We start from the raw sequence: 18192 nt of genomic DNA on the forward strand, positions 1-18192 counted from the left end.
TAAATATTCAGCAGACATTCTTAATTATTAATCAGTCTTTCCTCCTCCTTCAAATAATAGGGGAGAGTTCTGTGAGCTTAGTTTAGGAGTAATTGATGATGTGTATTGCAGGTGAGAGATGGACATATTTACATCTGAGTTAGGTTTTATTTGTCAATGATCCATGGGTAGGTTACTTATACATAATGTCTATCCTATCAGTGATCCTCATTCTATTGTTGTCTTGTTTCTAATGCTGTTTTGAGAATTATTTACTATGACTAAGAGTGCAAATTAACATTAAGATGCAATAAGCTTTTGAATAGACTAAGAGAAATGGCAGTTTGAGTCTTACTTGCAGCAATTTTAGGGCGCTCTGTTTTAGTAGGAGGCAATGTGCTCACTTGGATGATGGAAAAGAATTAATACTTTTCCAAGACCAAAGCCTAGCAACCTAAATTTTAAAAAGAAGGAGTTGCATGACTTAGACAATGATTTCTAATTGTCTTTCAGGATCAAACCTGCCATACAGGAACAGTAAATGAGTGTTTCTGTGCCTGATAAAACTTAGGAAGTACTGCTACTCCTGAGTGTTGTCTGCCAAATAGCACAAAGCAAAAGTTTTGCTGACTTGATTTATTTTAACAGATTACACTAATCTCTCCTTCCCCTGACAAGGGGTTACAATATACTTCCTTGTGTTGAAGCTAAGTCTTCTGCTGTTGCAAGTGTAAAAGTTTGCTGCTGGGTTATTCATCTTGTCAAACTCAAACCATCCTTTACACTTTAGCCACTTAGAATACAACTCATCTTTCAGACAGTGTGAAATGTCAGACTTGACTCAACTTTCTCTAACTGAAGACAGAATAAAATTAAGTGTATTTCTACATTAGAAACTCCTAGGCTTTTTTCTGTTTGAATTCAATTATATTCTGCTGGATGATCCCCAGGGTTGGTTTTTTGCAGAGGTTCCTGTAAAATATCATACTGAAATATCTTTTTTTTTTTTAACAGAAGAAGTGAAGAAACTTTGTGCAACACAGTTTAATAATATTTTCTTCTTGGATTGATCTGCAAAGGGCTGATTTATTGAAGATGTCGATGTCAGACACTTGTTCAACATGAAAAGTTATTAGTCATATTATTGACTGGAATAATGACAATAGTAAAGCAATACTTGCTTTGTAAGAATCAAAATTTCTACTAAAATCTGTAAACTCTGATCATAAAAATTTTTAGATTTTAAAAGTTTATGTGCAAACTAATTAAAACCAGTCAGAATTCATCTGTACCATTCCATTCTGATATCGTTATGTGAATATTTTACTGGAAAATAAAGCTAATAATTGTTACACTTTTAAGGGCATCTTTTTGTTTTCCTGTGTTCATTTGCATCATTATGTGACTTTCTGCTAATTTTCTACAACGTGAAACTAGACTGGTTACAAAAGACCCCCGAACAAAGAACGTTCTAGGTTGACCTGTTCTTTGCAGCTCCTACTTCAGCATGATTTATATTCTTTGTCAAATTTACATACTTTTGTTTATATGCAGTATTTCAGTCAAATCATGTTTTAAGCAGAAATCATTTAATTAGGACATACAGTCATGACAAGATACCAGTTCTTGTATCAACACTGAGGCATTTCTTAGGTACAAGTCAAATACTTGACTTCTGGAATAGTTTTCTTTAAAGGGTTACACTCATGTAAGTGACTATATTCTCCTTCCCAAGACCCTTGGGTGTAAGAACAGACAGTTTCCCTCTTAAACCAGCAAGTCTTGGGCATACAGTTTTATCATACTTGTATGTGAGACCTTACTGCACGTGTGGTTCTGTTGTTGTTTTTCTTATTTGAAGAGTACTTACCTACTTGAAGCTTCAGTACTTCTCAGCAGAAGATTTATTTATTCTTTCTCTTTTTGCCAGCAGGCACCTTGGTGACAACTGGGGCTGCTACAATGGGCGCCTCTTCCTTTGGAGGGGGTACTAACTGTATGACAAGCTCCTCTAACTCCTTAAAATCTGCACTCTTGGAGTCAAATGGTTTTTCTGCTGCAGCTGCTTCTTGCCTTTTTGCTGCTTCTTCTCTTCCAGCAATAAGTCTAAGTGAACAAAGTTTAGATTTAATGTACTGCAAGGGCAGGGGGGAGAAGACAGATTTGTACTGGCTAAGCAACTACAACTATATTCACAGTATGAGTAATATAAACTGTCATATTGTAGAGGAGCAGAAAAATCTGTCTAGTTACCACTTCAAGTCTGACTTATAGTATGTAAGAAAAAAAAAAAAACAAACCAAACAAAACCAACCAAACATCTTAACTGCAGGGCTCAAGTGCCAGGAAATATCAGAGAGTTAAGAGTTCTGTAATCTGAAAGGAGCCTGTATTTGTTACTCCCAACAGTAATAGAAGTCACGAGTTACATTCTGTATGTTGCTTATTATTGTTTGTTTTCCCAGTTAGTGTGCTATACTACTTTATCAAAGCACTCTTCTAATTTTCAATAATTTTGTTAGTAGAAGATAACAGTACTTCAAGACAAGATACAACACTCACTTTGCCAGCTCCTCATCCTTGATCTTTCTCAGCCTAGCTAATTCAGCATCCTGTATTTGATTTTCTTTCATTTTTTCCCTCAGCACTTTTTCATGCTGGTAGGCAGGAAAGAACTTAGTTGTAAAAAAGATTTGCATCTGACACATCCACAGACTAAATTCCTCATCTTGTTCACTTTTGGCTTCTTTTGGTTCATCTGCAACATGTAAATTAAACATTTATTTAGCAGGGAACTTCTATTTCAAATGTGTTTTGGACTATAGTATTTCAGATCTGATACTCTGCAACAGTCTGGCTTTTGCATGGTACAGAAGATGACACCTGTGAGAAATGCTTAACTGATGATGCATGTGAAAGGGGATGGCCCTTTTGTGGGTCTTCCAAGTGACTTGTCCCTGGGAATGGCATCAAAAGAATATGAACTTTCCCCTTTAATCCTATGGTAAGTGTCTTCTGCAGTAATCTAATGACAGTTCAGCATCCATGACTCCTGTGCATGGGGGAACAGAGGAACAAACATGACTACCTGAAAGAACACAATTGCATGCAAGCATCCAATTGTCTTGACTGTCAAAAAATAGGCTAGGGCCCATCTGCTGGTTCTTTAAGAAATAATGTTTTTTCAGATCTGTAACTTTTCAGTCATCAGATTTCAGTGAAAGAGATGATGACTACACAAAGATCCTTGTCTACCTATGTTTTTGGATTTGGGTTCTTTATCTGTAGAAAACATTTAACAAGCACAAAAAACCAACCCAGATGAGATTTGCTAATCAGCCAGAAGGGAGATGGTATAAAAAAGGTTATTAGCCTCAACGTATGAAAAATGCTCTTACTGATTTCTCTTCTGCATGAATGCTGGCCTGTCATAACATAAGACATCTTAGCCCAGCTAATGGTGGCACACCATTAATAATAATTCTTATATTAAGTAAAAGAAGCAAGATATAACAGTAATATCTTTTATTTGTCCAAGACATTAAAAAAAATGGGCAGGCTTGCAGATTGAGCTTCTCAGAGTAAATACAAATTACAGCTTATAGATGCCCTACAAATAAAATGTGGCATTTTAAAATTGGGGAAACTATTTAAGTCAGTACTTAAAGGTCTCATTTAAGTATTAAGTTTCATTTTCTTTAAAAAATTTCTTTTAAAAATTTTATTTAAAAATCTTCCTCCAGAATTAATGTTCACTTACTGCCCTCTTGTGACAAGCTGAAATCTGCATATACAATTAGAATTTTGCAATTCAAACTACGAGGGATTTTTTTGTGTTAGTCTTAAAACAGTAGGACTGCTTTACCTGTCAATTCCTTTGCTGGACAGAAATCTTGTTCTTTTTCTGCATCCCAGCTGAAGAACGACGGAACATCTTTGATATCTCTATGAGTTGTGTGAAATGAGAGGACAGTATCTGATATTGCAAAGAAAGAAAATTAAATTAAATTCTGTGCATTAAAGATCAGGTTTAATCTTCAGCACAAACAAATAGAAATCGTCATCTGACCTTACAGCTAGACCTGTGGTTCAAACACTTCTGTACTGATGAAAAGTTTGTTTATAATGAAGGCATAGTACAGTGTTCAGTCTCCTGTTTCCATGCCCAAATAAATGGGACAGAAGAGGAAGAATGTAGTTTTAAAAAGCCTTTAAGTTATTTTTCAGGAAAATGTGATAGCTTCTAACTAAAAAGCACAAAAAGTTCCGAGATTCAAACTTGTCCAGCTATCTGTGTATAGCAGGTGTGGAAAGCTAAACATAAACCTTGTCATAATTGCTAAAGTGAATGCAGCTACCCTCTGTAATTGCAATACATCCAGCTGTTTCAATGATTAGCTACTGTTTTAATAATCTTTGAAGTTGTAGAAAGAGTGAATCTCCTCTAGCACCTCTGCTTATAGATGCTTATGGTAACTACAGTACTCACCCAGTAGAGATTCCTGAAGAGCATGCCCTCTGTCTTCACAAGGTCTCAGTGGCTGTCAAGAAGTTTTAAATTCAGTTACTAAATCCCTGGACTTGTGTTCAAATTAAAAAGTGAAATCACAGCTCCATGAGTCATGCAAATTCCTATCTCCAAAGCATTCTGCCAGCCAAATGCATTCTGCAATTATGCCTATTTCAAAACATTTAAATTGCAATAGTGTTTCACACTTCCAAGTATTAGCAAATCAGTTGATACCAGCCAGGGAAGTAGGATTATCCTATTTCAGAGCTAGTGAAAGATAGAAGTACAGAGAATGAAAGCTCCTGTTCTTAGACATGTCCCTCTGTTCTTACATGTTGCTCTACATACTATTATTCATCTGCTCCTGAGGAAACAATAATGAATTACTATTCCTGACTATAGGAATATACTGCAGGAATTATATTGAGTGAAAAGGAGAGAACAACATTCAAGAGTATATCTGAGAAGGATGCTTTGAAATCTTTCCAACTGTCATCCCAAGCATCTTCTGCAGCCTGATGATGCCACTCTCTTCAGACGAGCAACAGTAAAAGTCTCACAAAAACTCCAGTCAAACACAATTCTGTTTTCTAAGTGTTGGTATTTTTTTTAAAAGTCAGGAAGTTTCCAAATTCTCTGTCTGATTTCCATGATTCCAGTACAAAACAGTAATCCTTACTATCTTACCCTGAAATCATAGGGGTAAGACAATCCATTTTTGTTCTTGGAATATCAAGATTCTCATTATAGTCACCCACTGGGTACAAAATTGTAACGGCAGTGAAGGTGAAAAGTTTGCTGGAAGAATTCTGAAAAGTGTTTTAGGAATTATATTACAGTTACCTTCCCCAGTGCTGCTAAATCTCTCTGCCCACTTCTCAGCCTCTCACTCCCCACCTTGCAAATAAAGATAAAACTGTAGCTTTATTCACCACTGTTTTAGTTAATGTAGAAGATACCACCCAATATTCTAAATAACAATAGCTGAGGGTATGTGTGGGAGCAAATGCTTTGTTAGCAATGGAAATGCACCACTTCTAGGCTCATACATGGATCCAGGCACAGAAACACACTGTATTTAATACTAGATGAAATTCTAGTCCCTTTCAAAACTTAAAACTACCTTGGCTACTCTGTCACCCATTAATTGCAAACCCTCTGCTCCATCTTTCAGTGTGGGCTTTTTACATACCTCATGTTTCTTTATTTCATCTTGTGATATGACATTTTTGCTTGAAGACAACCATGAACAAGTGGAAAGCTCAGCTCCCTCTGAAATGTCATCATTTATGTGCGTACCAATTATACTTCTGCTGTAAGTGCACTAATAAAAAGTAAACATAAGAAGAATTTTACATTCAACAAATTTTAAATTAAGATTTTCTTTTAGTCTTGGAAAATCTGACTATTTTAACTGGACCATTTCACTGTGCAACTGCATTAATGCTCGCAGTGATGCAAGGGAATGGGTTCCATAGCATGGGAACAATTGGCCAGAGAATGGGAAGTGGTGGTGTTCAGTGGCACTACTGGCTTACAGAGACTATGAAATTAGGTGTTTGTGAATGCTCTTTGAATTAATAAAAATACTTTCATCTTGTGCATGATTCTGAATAATAACAATTCTTAGTCATGCCTTCAACTACCCTGTGCATCTAAATTGCATCAGTATCACAGGCAGCATCTTACAACCCACAAAATCCTTATTGAAAAGTTTAGCAATAACAGAGCATAGCTTAATGGCTGGGAAAGAGCAAATCTTGCTACATACAACAACTGCAATGCCATTTTTACAGGTCAATTTTAGACATTCAACTTAAAGCAGGAGAGGTATATCTTCTACCAGTCAACCAATTTGTCAATTCCCCTTCGAACACTGGAAGACTTGCAAGTACTTTATGTGTACTTACAGTTATCTAGGAAAATGTGCAAGTGTGTTAAAACTGTCTATACTGATGTTACAATCTAAAGCAGGAACAAACAGAAAAAGCAGAAGGACCCAATCAAATAACTGTTTATGCAAAAAGAGGAAATTGTTTTTTATGTTCAGAACACGGAACATTTGCAGGACCCGACTTCACACTCTAAGTGGATATATAATAATATTTAACAGGTCTGCATCAACTTTACCTGGGACAGAGAATATTCTGGGTACAGAGACACATTTGTGGTTCCCTCGGAGAGACCTTCGATTCTAAAGCTACTTCTTTTCTGACTATCACGATCTACTTGCTCCTTAATCATATCACTGGTAACATACACCAATGCACAATCAAGAAGAGCTTCAACAAATTCAAGAAAAACCAACTAGAACAAAACAAACACAGTGATTAATTCATTCATTTTTGCAAAATCCCTTCATTAATGGGCGTACGTACCCAATCAAGCAAAGAACTCAAAAATGATTGTTTGTGAAGCCTCGCTGGCCTCATTTATCTACTCAAACATCCCTTCTTCTGAAGAAAAGTTGAAAACAGCCAAAGCTCAAAAAATTCAAGAGGTGATATGCTGTGTTACGCCTTATACAAGTCATACTGAAATAAAATATTGCATAGATTTTTTGCTGTATCAGGAGCTGCATGAAATTTCTCTAACAAATAACATACAACTATTGCTATTACCTAAAACGTTTAATTGCATACAATGCTTCCAGAAGCCCCAAGAATGGGTGTATAACAAATTCCTGAGTAAGACTTACACTGTGTGTTCAGTTTATCAGATAATGTTTTAAACAATAAATTCAATTATGTCATTTACAACCGACCTCCGCTGAGTAAGAGCTAATCCTTTAAGGTGAAGGCCCTCTATAGCAGGCCAGATGTCAGGTAGTACAAGAGTCTTCTACAGTCACTACTCTACCCCACTGAGGTGGCAGCACTTTCCACATCACTAATCAGGTTTCTTGGATCACCAGATTTTCAGGATCAGTGGGTTCACATCTTAATTATTGACCCATCTTAACATTTCCAGTGCACGCCTTGGCAGCTGGAAGTGCTGAGATTCATCCCTGCATAATCCCTGTATAAGCATTTGGTCAGGCAAGTGCCCCACAGACAGAACTATTACTAGCAGCAGTCTTGTAGAAACGGTATCTCACCTTCTGGGTTACAGCACTCTTAAGGAGTTATCTGTATGGTCAGGTATGCTGAGACTGTACTGAAAAGGGCAAGATATTAAGCAAGACATGGAAGTACATGAGCTAAACTAGAAGATATAGGCAGAACAAAGGAAGACAAAAATAGAGGCCTCAAGTTTGTACTCTTTTTTTTTTTAAATAAATTAATTAATTTTCCTCCTGTTCTAGCAGATAGGACAGTATTTGCAGCATGTTTTAAAAGTAATTTTAATTGTTCCTGTAGCAATGAACTGTGATACTTCTTTTCCATACACACCTCCTGCTCCAGGTTGGTACTACTGCTATCATGTAGAGCAGGACCATCTTTGAGAAGTATTTGCACAAGTCTTGAAGCAGTTAATTGTTTGCTGAGAAGTTGAAAATCCTGGGTAAGAGTAAATGTTACATGTTAACAGCACTTAAGGCATTCCCACGTGGACCTAATCTAACTCCCTTTAAAGCCTATGTCAAAATTGCTAGTGGTTTCAAATTATAATCCCACATACATAATTAACAACAGAGTGAAATTCTGGCCCTACTGAAGTCAATGAGAATTTTTCCTAAACTGCAAAAACAGTGTTAAGAAAGAACTAGTGAAAGCTCATAAATAAAAATATAAAAAATTACAATTTTTGCCATGTGATTTTTTTTCCCATGAAAAAAAAGGCTTGGATTTAAACAGTGACAGCAGCCCAAAACCCAGGCATATCAATGGGAATTGTTCTCTAGCTTCTGTGTAATCTTGAGCTGTGCCTGAATTACTGAATTTTAGTAAAGAATCTCATGTTCATCTTGCAGTATATTAAATAAATACATTATTAAAATGGTTTACTGTGTTATTTCAAAAGCTCCCAGTCTTTGAGTTCTACCAGTAAGACATCTTTGTATATACATTTTACGAGATGGGAAAAAAGCGAGCAAAAATATTTATATTCCCTAAAAACACATTTGTCTAAGATTTTATTATTTGAAATTACCAAGTACAAAATCAGAATTCAATCCTGCAAAAGTACATAAATAAATTCTGTAGAACTGTCCCTTTAATGTTTGTTGGACAGTTTGTATAAATAACATCACTCCTACGTTTTCAACTGTGCAGAATCCACAGGGATTATTTTAAAATGCTCATATAAACTGAATAAATAAAGCCCATCTGATCACACAAAATAAAAAAAAAATTTAGATTATTACGTTCAACATCCAAAGGAAGTGCCTCATTTTCATTGTGGGCTCAAATGGAGGTCTGGTACTCGGTCTACAAAAAGCTCTGTATATTTCCCAGCATTTGCCGATGTAGCTCATAGCAAAAACTGTACATCGTTCTTCAGAAAATAAGATACCTTTAAAAATTAATTGGGAAAAAATAACAGTTACAATAAAACTGTGATGTATGTGGTACTAATTGATGAATTCTGCACAGCACAGAAGAAATACTGTTACTTACCTTGGATATGACAGGCAGCGGGAATAAGATTCCTAGACATCATTTCTGAGAAACACTTATGCAGATAAGGACTTTTCTCTCTGCAGTTGAAACAAAAATACTCTCGTCTGGGAAGACTCAAACTGATTACACTGAAATAAATTTAACTAAAAGTTGAAACTTACTTGTGCTCTTCACGATAGATATGAAATGCTAGACGAATAAGGTAAGATAAAAATGTTCTGAACAGTAAAGTCTCATGTGGACAATGTATCTCCTCAAGTGGTGTTTTATCACCTAAAAAATTTGACAAAATAAATCTCTATTGCTACCATGTACATTAAAATGCTTATAGGCATATTGACTTGTCAGCCTTTCTTATCCTCTCCATCTCTACCTATCACAGTGTAACAATACTCCTGGAAGAATCAGACCAGACACAGCATCACTTCCAAACACGCAGGTCAAGGGAGAACTGTTCACCTATAGCTGAATCTTATCAAATTCTCTCCTTCTAGAAATGCATCCACACAGCATATAGGAATGAAAGGGGAAGCGAAGTTGGAGTTAAACCCTTCACATACTAGGGACACTGCAGTGCATCCCACTGCAGGTCTAAACAGAACTGATTAACTCTCTCTATGGAAGGAAAAAAAAAAACAAAACATACTACATGCAACCCAAAGTTAAGAACGGGGAGGGGCAAAAGCAAAAGATTTGTTTCTTCTACTTCGCTTTCTCAGACCTCTTAAAACTGCATGTAATAGTAATGGCAAGACCAGGGGTAAATACAATTTTTTAATAGATGGCTCTCTAGAACAATTTTTTAAGTGGTATTTTAATTTTTCATTTTCTCACCTAAGCACCTGAAGTGCCTGGAGAAGTGTTAATGCATCCACTGAGAACTCACAGGCACAGAGGTACTCATTCAGGGCCACTTAACTACCAGAGTTAAGCTATCAGTAGAACTTGTCACTCCGACTCTCCTCAGCTTGCTATTAAAATTCCTAGATTCTAGACCCCAATCAACAGAAATACAAACCGCTCAATATCCGATCCATTTCAGCAAGAGTTATGTTGGAGTGATGAAATTGACAGTCCTTCAAAAATCTCCAAAATTGGAGCTTAGTCATGAGGAAGGCGTTGTCAAGAGAATGATCACAGCCTAAGCCGCTGTAGAAGGTGTAAACTCTTCTCAGTTCTGTAATATGCCTCAACACAGCAAACTCTACCTAAATAAAGCAGGATATGTTTTCAGCATCGTCTCACAGCAAGTAGGGACCAGCTTGTATTGATCCTGTAACTGGGCATATACTGCTTTTGATCTTGTGACTTCGAAGAGCATATCCCTGGTTAAGTGTTCATGAGAACATTACTCAAATGTAGTTATAATACATATTTTTTGGTGACTGATAAAAATAAATTAGTCTCTGTCAGCAGACAAACCTCATAGTAGCTACAGATAGTTGCTGAATGTCCTCCCAAATATGCTAACATATTTTTTATTGTCTTCTAGTGGAAGCTCAGGAAGAGGCAATACTGTCTATTCATTCTTTTTGCTTTTCTGTTTTCATGGCCTTCAGATTTTCAAATAATTCTTTAATGGAAAGAGTTACTTTAATACAAATAAACCAGAAATAAAATAATATGAAACACACTGTGGGGGAAAACTGAAAATATCAAACAGTAGACTCTTACTTGTTTCAATTCTTCATGTCTCTCTTCCCTTGGCAACAAGTCAAGCAGTGAAGATATATCCAACTCAATATTTGATCCCAGAATAGAAGTATTTTCTGAGCCATTAATGACTGTGATGTTTTCTACCATGCAAACAAAATAAATTAGAACAAACAAAAATGAAGTTAAAAATATGTATACACACACACACAGGGAAAATAAAACATATATTATTCCTTCTTATCTCATTGACTTCAAACTGAGAATAATAGACTCCTTTATAGTGAGGAGTAGAGACTTCATAATCAACAGCATAACAACAACTGAAGAGTAATTTTGTCAAATCTAACCCCTAGCCAAAAGGAAAAGCAGATATTCCATAAGTTATGAAACTTTCAGACAACAGTGTTCCAAAAGCATTACAAGATGTAGTGTGGATGTGTCACTCAACTCAAAGTGTCATGCACAAGAAACAAGAAGCATGGGAGCAAAAAGTCATTAATTATTAAGATAACTCCTCTCTTTGTCAAAGTTCTTTGAAGAAATATGTCTGGCTCTTGAGTAAGTACAAACAGATTCACATTATAGTAAAAAGGAACAACAAAATGTGAACTGAGTAGAATCTGTTTTCTTAAGCTGCTTACCAGTGCCAAAATGACTTCCTGTGCAAATGGCATTCACCCCTTTTGCATTCATTGCATCCACTCGAAAAGCAGAATATTCTACTATACGATCATCTATGAACTCTCCTTCATAAACATGACCATTCTTGGAGATGAACTTGCCCTATAGACAGATTAATTTGATTAATTTCAATATAAATATAAATTAAAGATCAGAAAAAAATAACACTAATGCTCTCAATCAAATTTCCTTTTAAGAATCTTGGTTAAAATGCAATAGATGAGATAAATAAAGTAAAATAATTTTTCCTACCCTCTTTTATAATGTACTTTGTCATCTGTTAATTGAAGTACACTGCTGGGATGAAGAACTGCCTATATACCTGTTTGATTTTGGAAAGTATTTTGAGGAAAAAAAAACATTTCCCCAACCATCTAGGGAGACTTGTTTGCAATCTTTAGTTTGCATATGTGGCACTCCACTCACAGTTTTTTTTAAAACAGTCTGTTAATGTGATAACATCTCTGTGCAAGGATAGCTTGAAATCCATTAGCTCATAGTATAAAAGTACTGAGCAACCACTGCAAAAATCAAGATGCACCTATTGCACTGAAAATCTCCACAGTAAAATGTATTTCTTTATACACACAACACACACCTAACCACAGAGTCAAATCTGTGGCCCAGCAAGGTCCTCGGAAGGGCTCCTGCTGCTTTCAGTGGACTCTGCCCTTTATGTTGGGATTCCATCCACAATGCAAATGGAATGTAGTTTTCTGTACAGAAATCTAGAGATCCACTCTACAGAGCAGAACAGTCTCCTCTGGTGTTGTCTGTAGTTTTGTCCTACTACTTGTCAATACTTACCTTGCCATGCTTCTTATTACAAACCCATTCACCATCATACACTGCTCCACTGGCATATATGAACTTCCCACATCCATGTCGTTCCCCGTTTACAAAATCACCTAGGTATTCATTCCTTAAAGGATACTGAGACGCAGGCATTCTCTTCATAAACCATATGTGGGTACCATATCCATGCTGAAAAAAAATAGTGTGTTTAAAAAAAAAAAAGTCTCCAGAAGAGCTACAATTGCTAAAGGTCTAGACTTTTAAAAGGAGAACCACCTAGGCATCTTTAAGAGTCACTACTGGCAAATGTCTCAAATAAAAGCACCCAGTTGATAGCTGCAGTACTTCAAACCATCCATAGAACTATATTCTACAAAGGTGCATGGGACAAGCGCTCAGAGGATACACCAAATCAACACATACTTGAGCAAGCTCTACCAACAGGACTCCTAAAAGACATCCTTCCTGCCTGAATCCTTTTGATTGTAATGCTGAACAGCCAGGTGAGGAACACTATTCCAGAGAGCCACGATGTTCCAGAAGCTGGACTCCTCGACAATTTTATGCAGAGTGAAAAGACAGAGGAAGTAGCTCACATTCTTTTTCCAACAGAATAATAAATGCAAGGAATAGAAAATATCAGGAATCTTCTCCTTCCATCATAAAACTTTTACAAGAGGGAATAGTGTTGTCTAATATTTTACAAGTGACACAGAAGCAAATTGCCACATATACTCACTGCTGAAGTCATATCTCAAGCTAAGTATAGTCACAAACATTTAACTTTTTAAACTTTTTGTTATGAAAAAGGTTTATATTTTCCATTAGAGAATTAAATTATGATTTTGTAAGACTAAGTCAAAAGCCTTTTAAAAATTTTAATATTGCTAACATGAGAATCGACTTACAATAAACAGCACATTTCTGCCATCTCAACTGGCAAAAATCATACAAAGCTCCTTTGATATTGTACAAAACTCCCTATCTAGTTTTACTAGAGTAATGGACAGATGCTGAACTAAAGAGGTTGCTGGGGAAGAAATTAATACCTGTATGCCATACACCCACTGCCCCATGTACTCTTGATTAGCTGTCAACCATCTCATTCTTCCTTTTCCATGACGTAAATTTTTCTCCCACTGACCTTCATAGATATTTCCAGACTTATAGCTGCAAGAAAACAATAAAAGTTAATGACTCATTCATAGTGAATTCTGAGTGGATCTTATGAAAGCAACGTTTATGCAAAACTTCAATGCTAATAAATTTAGCATTTATTAATGCTAAATATAAGCATTAATTTGAAAGTTGGCTCACTGTGACATGGATACAGAGGTTTGATTGTACCCACTGTTTACCTTCTATTTTTAACTTACAAATCACTGTCAAAATATTAACCAGTTCTTTTTTCCAAAGAGTCTTCACCATAGCTAATCAAAATACTGTTTTATATATAATTCCAGAAATAATTCATTTATTCATGAAAGCAGCTCCATCTGTTCAAATCAATTGAGTTTATTTGTTTTTAAATGTTGACTTGTGGTTTACCAAAGCTGACTTTGGATTTTGTTTTTAGACATTCTTTAGTCAGAATGATCAGCAGAAATACCAACATAAAAATGTAAGTTATAGAGGTCTATTTTATTATTATAAAGCACTTTGTACAATTATTTATCCCACTGCAGAAAGTACACACTACTATGAAACGGTAGCATTTGTATCCATTTTAAACAATAGGACAAACTGTACGATAGTACATGTAAAATAAAATTTAAAAAATTAAGATAAGAACAAGTGTTACAACGTTTACCATCTCATTCCCCATCCTTCTTTGACGTTATTTACCCAGTCACCTGAATACCAAGAGGTATATTCCTGATCATAATAAATGGTGCCCTGAAACAAACAGTATAGTCAATTTAAATACCTAAATATTCATCTACATTAATAAAACATCGCATACAAATTATATGACACATGTAATCACACTTTTACTTATAGACACTTTGAGACACTGTACTGAAAGCAACTGAAGTGGTAAATAAAAAAGCCAACCTCTTTTGATGAATATTAGTTAAGACCTTAAAAAAGATCAAGTGTTCAAAAGAGAAATTGTATTACATTACATCAAAGTCTACCATGTTTTTCAAACCACTTGGAAATACTTTCAGAGAGCTAACTTTGGCAACTTAATCACAGTAGTCACTCTGAGGTAGATCAGTTTTCTGACTCATTCAGAATTCAACTTCCAACAGTAGGTCTACAGCATTAATTGTTCTGTCTTTCTCTATCTGATAGCTTCCTCTCAGAACAAACTGGACAGACCATTGCACTGGTGACCATCCACAGCAGCCTGCGTGATTTTAGTGTCTCATTAGTGACACAGAACAAAAAACTATGTGATTAGAATGGATTTTCCTCACATGCTGAACACTGGCCTTCAAAATGTCAGGCCCAGAAGAGTGTCTCAATCTGGATGCACAAAACGGAGACAGATAAAAGCACTACTTGCCTTTAGAAAGTTGGAACTAAATGTTACTTATACTAGATAAGGCAGTCTTAATTATAATTATCAAACTTGGTCTGCTTAACACATCTGGGAGGCGGGATCACTTTGTCATTAGTGGGAAGCTAATTGTTCTGTCATTGTTACATGGCTATTGATGCAGTCATCAGTTTTGACTTTGTCGTCATCTACTTGGAGCAGCATAAAGGACAAACCACACAATAGGCCAATTATTCTTTTAGGATACCATTCATCTCTTCCACTACAAACAAGATCCCATCCCAATTGTTTTAATTAGCATTCACGACTTCAGAGAAGATCCTTAGGAAAAACTAATCTCTACATAGCATAAGACCATGCAACGGCACAAAACATTTTTGCAAAACCTTTCCACAAGAGTGCTTGATGTTCTAGAAGGTAATAACCCAAGACCATGCTCTCGTTTGGTGTTCTTACGTACCTTTCCATGTCTTTTGCCTTTACACCAATAGCCAATGTAAGAAACAGGATGAGTACCACTCCTGAAAAATCCAAATCCATGCCTAACTCCATTCTGGATTGATCCTTCATAAATGCTGCCATCATTCCATGTATAACGGCCATTAAACATCTGCACATTCTTAACAAACGTTCCCTAAAAGATTGAATTACAACATTTAAAAAACTAAGACTCACTGTTCCCCACATATCTGGGAGAAGTCAGGCTTGTGATTGAAATCACTGCCATAGTTCTGCAGTTGCCACCCGTACTGTACCAATTACTGCAACTTATCTACTTTCCTTGAATTTACTCATCTAATTGATTGTAATTGTGTTCAAAGTTAAATTGCACTTTACCTCGTACTTCACTCCATCAGCCCACGTGTAAGTCCCTTGTCCATGCATAAGCCCTTCAGAAAACATGCCCTTCAAAATGAAGAGAACGGCATCATTTGCAAATTTATTCTTACCATAACTGAAGCCTACAGTGACTGTAAGATTTCAAAATAATGACATATTAATTCCTCTCCAACTACTAGTTTCAAATGAAGTTTTAATGCCAGAAACCAACACAGCTTTCAATGCTTACACATTCTAAGTGCTCAACCTCCACCTACACTAAAAGAAATAGCCTGCCTGTTCTAAAGAACTTGATCCACTACTACTTTTTTTTAAATTTATACACTCACCTTATATGTATTTCCCCCCTCAAAATATGCAAATCCTTCACCCTCATACAATCCATGGACTTTTTCACCTTCATAGCTACAAGGAAAACAAACTAAAGATGAAGATTTCAAGTCACTGCCAGCAGACCTGAATCACAACAGACATATAATAAATGACCTTTGATGTACCATGGGCTACACACAGGACAGTTGTTGCATCTTGTGTAGAAAAGTGAGCTACAACAAAATTTCCAATTTTTGCACCTTCCTTGTAATATTTCACATAATTGTTGTGTTGCCTCAGACCCGTATTAAGAAAACAAAGCACACTGGTAGCATTTACTAGCTTACAACCAGGCACCCTGGTCAGTATGTGAAACGTGACATACAGTCCCCTTGAACTACCAAAGGATTTGGTTAACACTGCCATTCACCTGTTCCCTCAGTTTAGGATATTTTTGAGGGATATGAGCAGCCCTAAACATTAAAAGGCATCAACAACTGAACATTAAATGACAGAGCTACATTTTCTTCACCACATGTCTGTATACTCAGACAAAACTTCACCATAGGTGAACAAGCTAAAAGAACGAGGCTTTTGGCAAGCAGAGAGCACCAGCAACAGAAGGCAGCAGAATTCCACGTGTATCAGTCTCGTAAGGTGACACAGCTACCAGGTCTGAAGAACCAGATTCACTGCCTCAAATCAAGAGTCAAATCCATGTTTGTATGACACTGGGTACACCAGAGATACTTAAATGAGAATTCTTGACTTCACTGATGTGTTTGTAACAAGCATACCTTTTTACAATAACTTCAGTAAGAACAGCCTCCCCGTAGTATTGAGGAATGTCTTGGACTGGAGGTTCCTCTACCTCCTCTGATTCTTTATCCGATATCACTGGATTTGGCTGTGTTTCTTCCACTCCATTCACTAAGGTCTGCAAATCTGGCAGCTTTGTTGAACTACTCTCAGCTGTAGTATCTTGTGCAGGAATAGGAGGACGTACAGATTTTTCTGTCTTCTTGCCATCTTTCTTCTTATCCTTTGACATAACTAGTGAATTGTCTCAACGTGTATTTTCCTTCTGAAGATTTACTGTCTTATGTAAAGATTTTTTCCCCTTATAATCTGATTAAAAAACCCCCAACAACAAAACAGCTAACTACATGAAAAATTATCAATCGTTTCTTAATTATTATATATGCATGTATTTTAAGTTCTTTCTGTAATAACAGTTCCTCAAGGCAGTGGTTTCAGCTTGTGGTAGGCAGAGCTCAGGGCTAACAGGAAGCAATGCCTGTGAATTACCTGTAAGAAGTCCATCAAAACCACAACAGAAGTGTTATCAATAGACTTACTTTTGCTACACAGAGGTCTCCATCTTTACTAGGACATTTTTAGGTGTCTAATCATGCAGAGAAGTTGAAAACCATTTCTCAAAGATATGAGTTTGGTGAATTTCTTTAAAGTTACAGCTGCACTAGTATTATTGATTTAACTTGCTTTCCAAGTTTATGAGTTGCAGATTGAACCACAACACAGAATAACCACTATACCTTATAAAAATAAAGTTATTTTGCCAGTTAAGAGCTACTTGAAGGTTACAGGACTGCTTGAACAGCTGTAATCACAATTCCCACTCGTTTCACAGACTGATCATCGCTGCTTTGTAATACAAGAATCAAATCCCCGTGCTGCAGTGGCGAGGGCTGAGAGGGACAGCCTCAAGCAACCGCCATGTTCTCACCACTGTTTGCTTCCTGCCAGCGCCTCGTTCCCCTCGGGCAATTACAGTACCAGATCAACTGCTGAAGGGCCCGAGTGGGAGAGCGAGGCCCGGCGAGGGCAGCGCCTTGCTGGAAGCCCTTCCCGCCCGCAGGGTAGCGCCGCCAGACCCCGCCGCCCCAGGCCGCCGCCCCGCGCCTCACAACTGCCGCGGTCGCGGCGCCGCGCAGCCGCAGTGCGGCGATGGCTGCCGTAACCATAGCAACCGCACCGCGGCAGCCAGCCGGTCCCCCTCAGGGACCGCGCCATCCCCGCCGGCCGGCGAGGCACCGCCCCACCGGCGGTAAGTCCCACCGCGTGTCCCTCCGCGGTGCCGGGGACGCCCCACGCTGGGTTCATGGAAGCGACCTCCCCGTTGCCCCGCGGAGGGCACTGCGCCAGCAGCCAGAGGCTGAAGGAGAGGCTGTCCTTCTGCTTGCTTTAAGCCGGGAGATTAACTCTGCATTACACAGGACAAGAGGGAAACGGCCTTGTGCGGGTTCATTTTAGTACCGAGAACTCGTGGATGGAAAATACCGGCTAGCAGACGTTGCACATGTTCCACACAGAACACAATTTATTCATGG

The 18192-nt window shown here is 37.3% G+C and overlaps 2 protein-coding genes across 7 annotated transcripts in view; one reads left to right on the plus strand and one right to left on the minus strand.

The window, feature by feature from the left end:
• Window positions 1-1339, plus strand: part of CCZ1 (CCZ1 homolog, vacuolar protein trafficking and biogenesis associated) — a 15076-nt gene extending 13737 nt beyond the window's left edge. For both annotated transcript variants that reach the window (XM_072877912.1, XM_072877913.1), the window contains one exon: window positions 994-1339. In XM_072877912.1, coding sequence (XP_072734013.1) covers window positions 994-1049 — 56 coding nt within the window. In that variant the 3' untranslated portion in view covers window positions 1050-1339. The remainder of the gene's footprint in view (window positions 1-993) is intronic.
• Window positions 1-17763, minus strand: part of LOC140658887 (radial spoke head 10 homolog B-like) — a 24889-nt gene extending 7126 nt beyond the window's left edge. The window contains exons 1-21 of one of the 5 annotated variants that reach the window (XM_072877910.1): window positions 17589-17763; window positions 16639-16894; window positions 15859-15934; window positions 15527-15595; window positions 15150-15323; window positions 13994-14079; window positions 13233-13353; window positions 12196-12372; window positions 11349-11490; window positions 10726-10847; window positions 10070-10259; window positions 9213-9324; window positions 9049-9128; window positions 8796-8944; window positions 7882-7989; window positions 6620-6796; window positions 5682-5813; window positions 4469-4520; window positions 3845-3955; window positions 2542-2737; window positions 1850-2085 (exon numbers count right to left, since the gene is read on the minus strand). In XM_072877910.1, coding sequence (XP_072734011.1) covers window positions 1884-2085; window positions 2542-2737; window positions 3845-3955; window positions 4469-4520; window positions 5682-5813; window positions 6620-6796; window positions 7882-7989; window positions 8796-8944; window positions 9049-9128; window positions 9213-9324; window positions 10070-10259; window positions 10726-10847; window positions 11349-11490; window positions 12196-12372; window positions 13233-13353; window positions 13994-14079; window positions 15150-15323; window positions 15527-15595; window positions 15859-15934; window positions 16639-16892 — 2730 coding nt within the window. In that variant the 5' untranslated portion in view covers window positions 16893-16894; window positions 17589-17763 and the 3' untranslated portion in view covers window positions 1850-1883. Of the gene's footprint in view, window positions 1-1849; window positions 2086-2541; window positions 2738-3844; window positions 3956-4468; window positions 4521-5681; window positions 5814-6619; window positions 6797-7881; window positions 7990-8795; window positions 8945-9048; window positions 9129-9212; window positions 9325-10069; window positions 10260-10725; window positions 10848-11348; window positions 11491-12195; window positions 12373-13232; window positions 13354-13993; window positions 14080-15149; window positions 15324-15526; window positions 15596-15858; window positions 15935-16638; window positions 17150-17397 lie in introns of those variants that run through there. The other 4 variants (XM_072877909.1, XM_072877907.1, XM_072877906.1 and 1 more) reach the window with 4 other exon arrangements.
• Window positions 17764-18192: the final 429 nt, after the last annotated feature.

This window comes from Ciconia boyciana, chromosome 13, assembly GCF_034638445.1.
Source record: "Ciconia boyciana chromosome 13, ASM3463844v1, whole genome shotgun sequence".
Taxonomy (NCBI): domain Eukaryota; kingdom Metazoa; phylum Chordata; class Aves; order Ciconiiformes; family Ciconiidae; genus Ciconia; species Ciconia boyciana.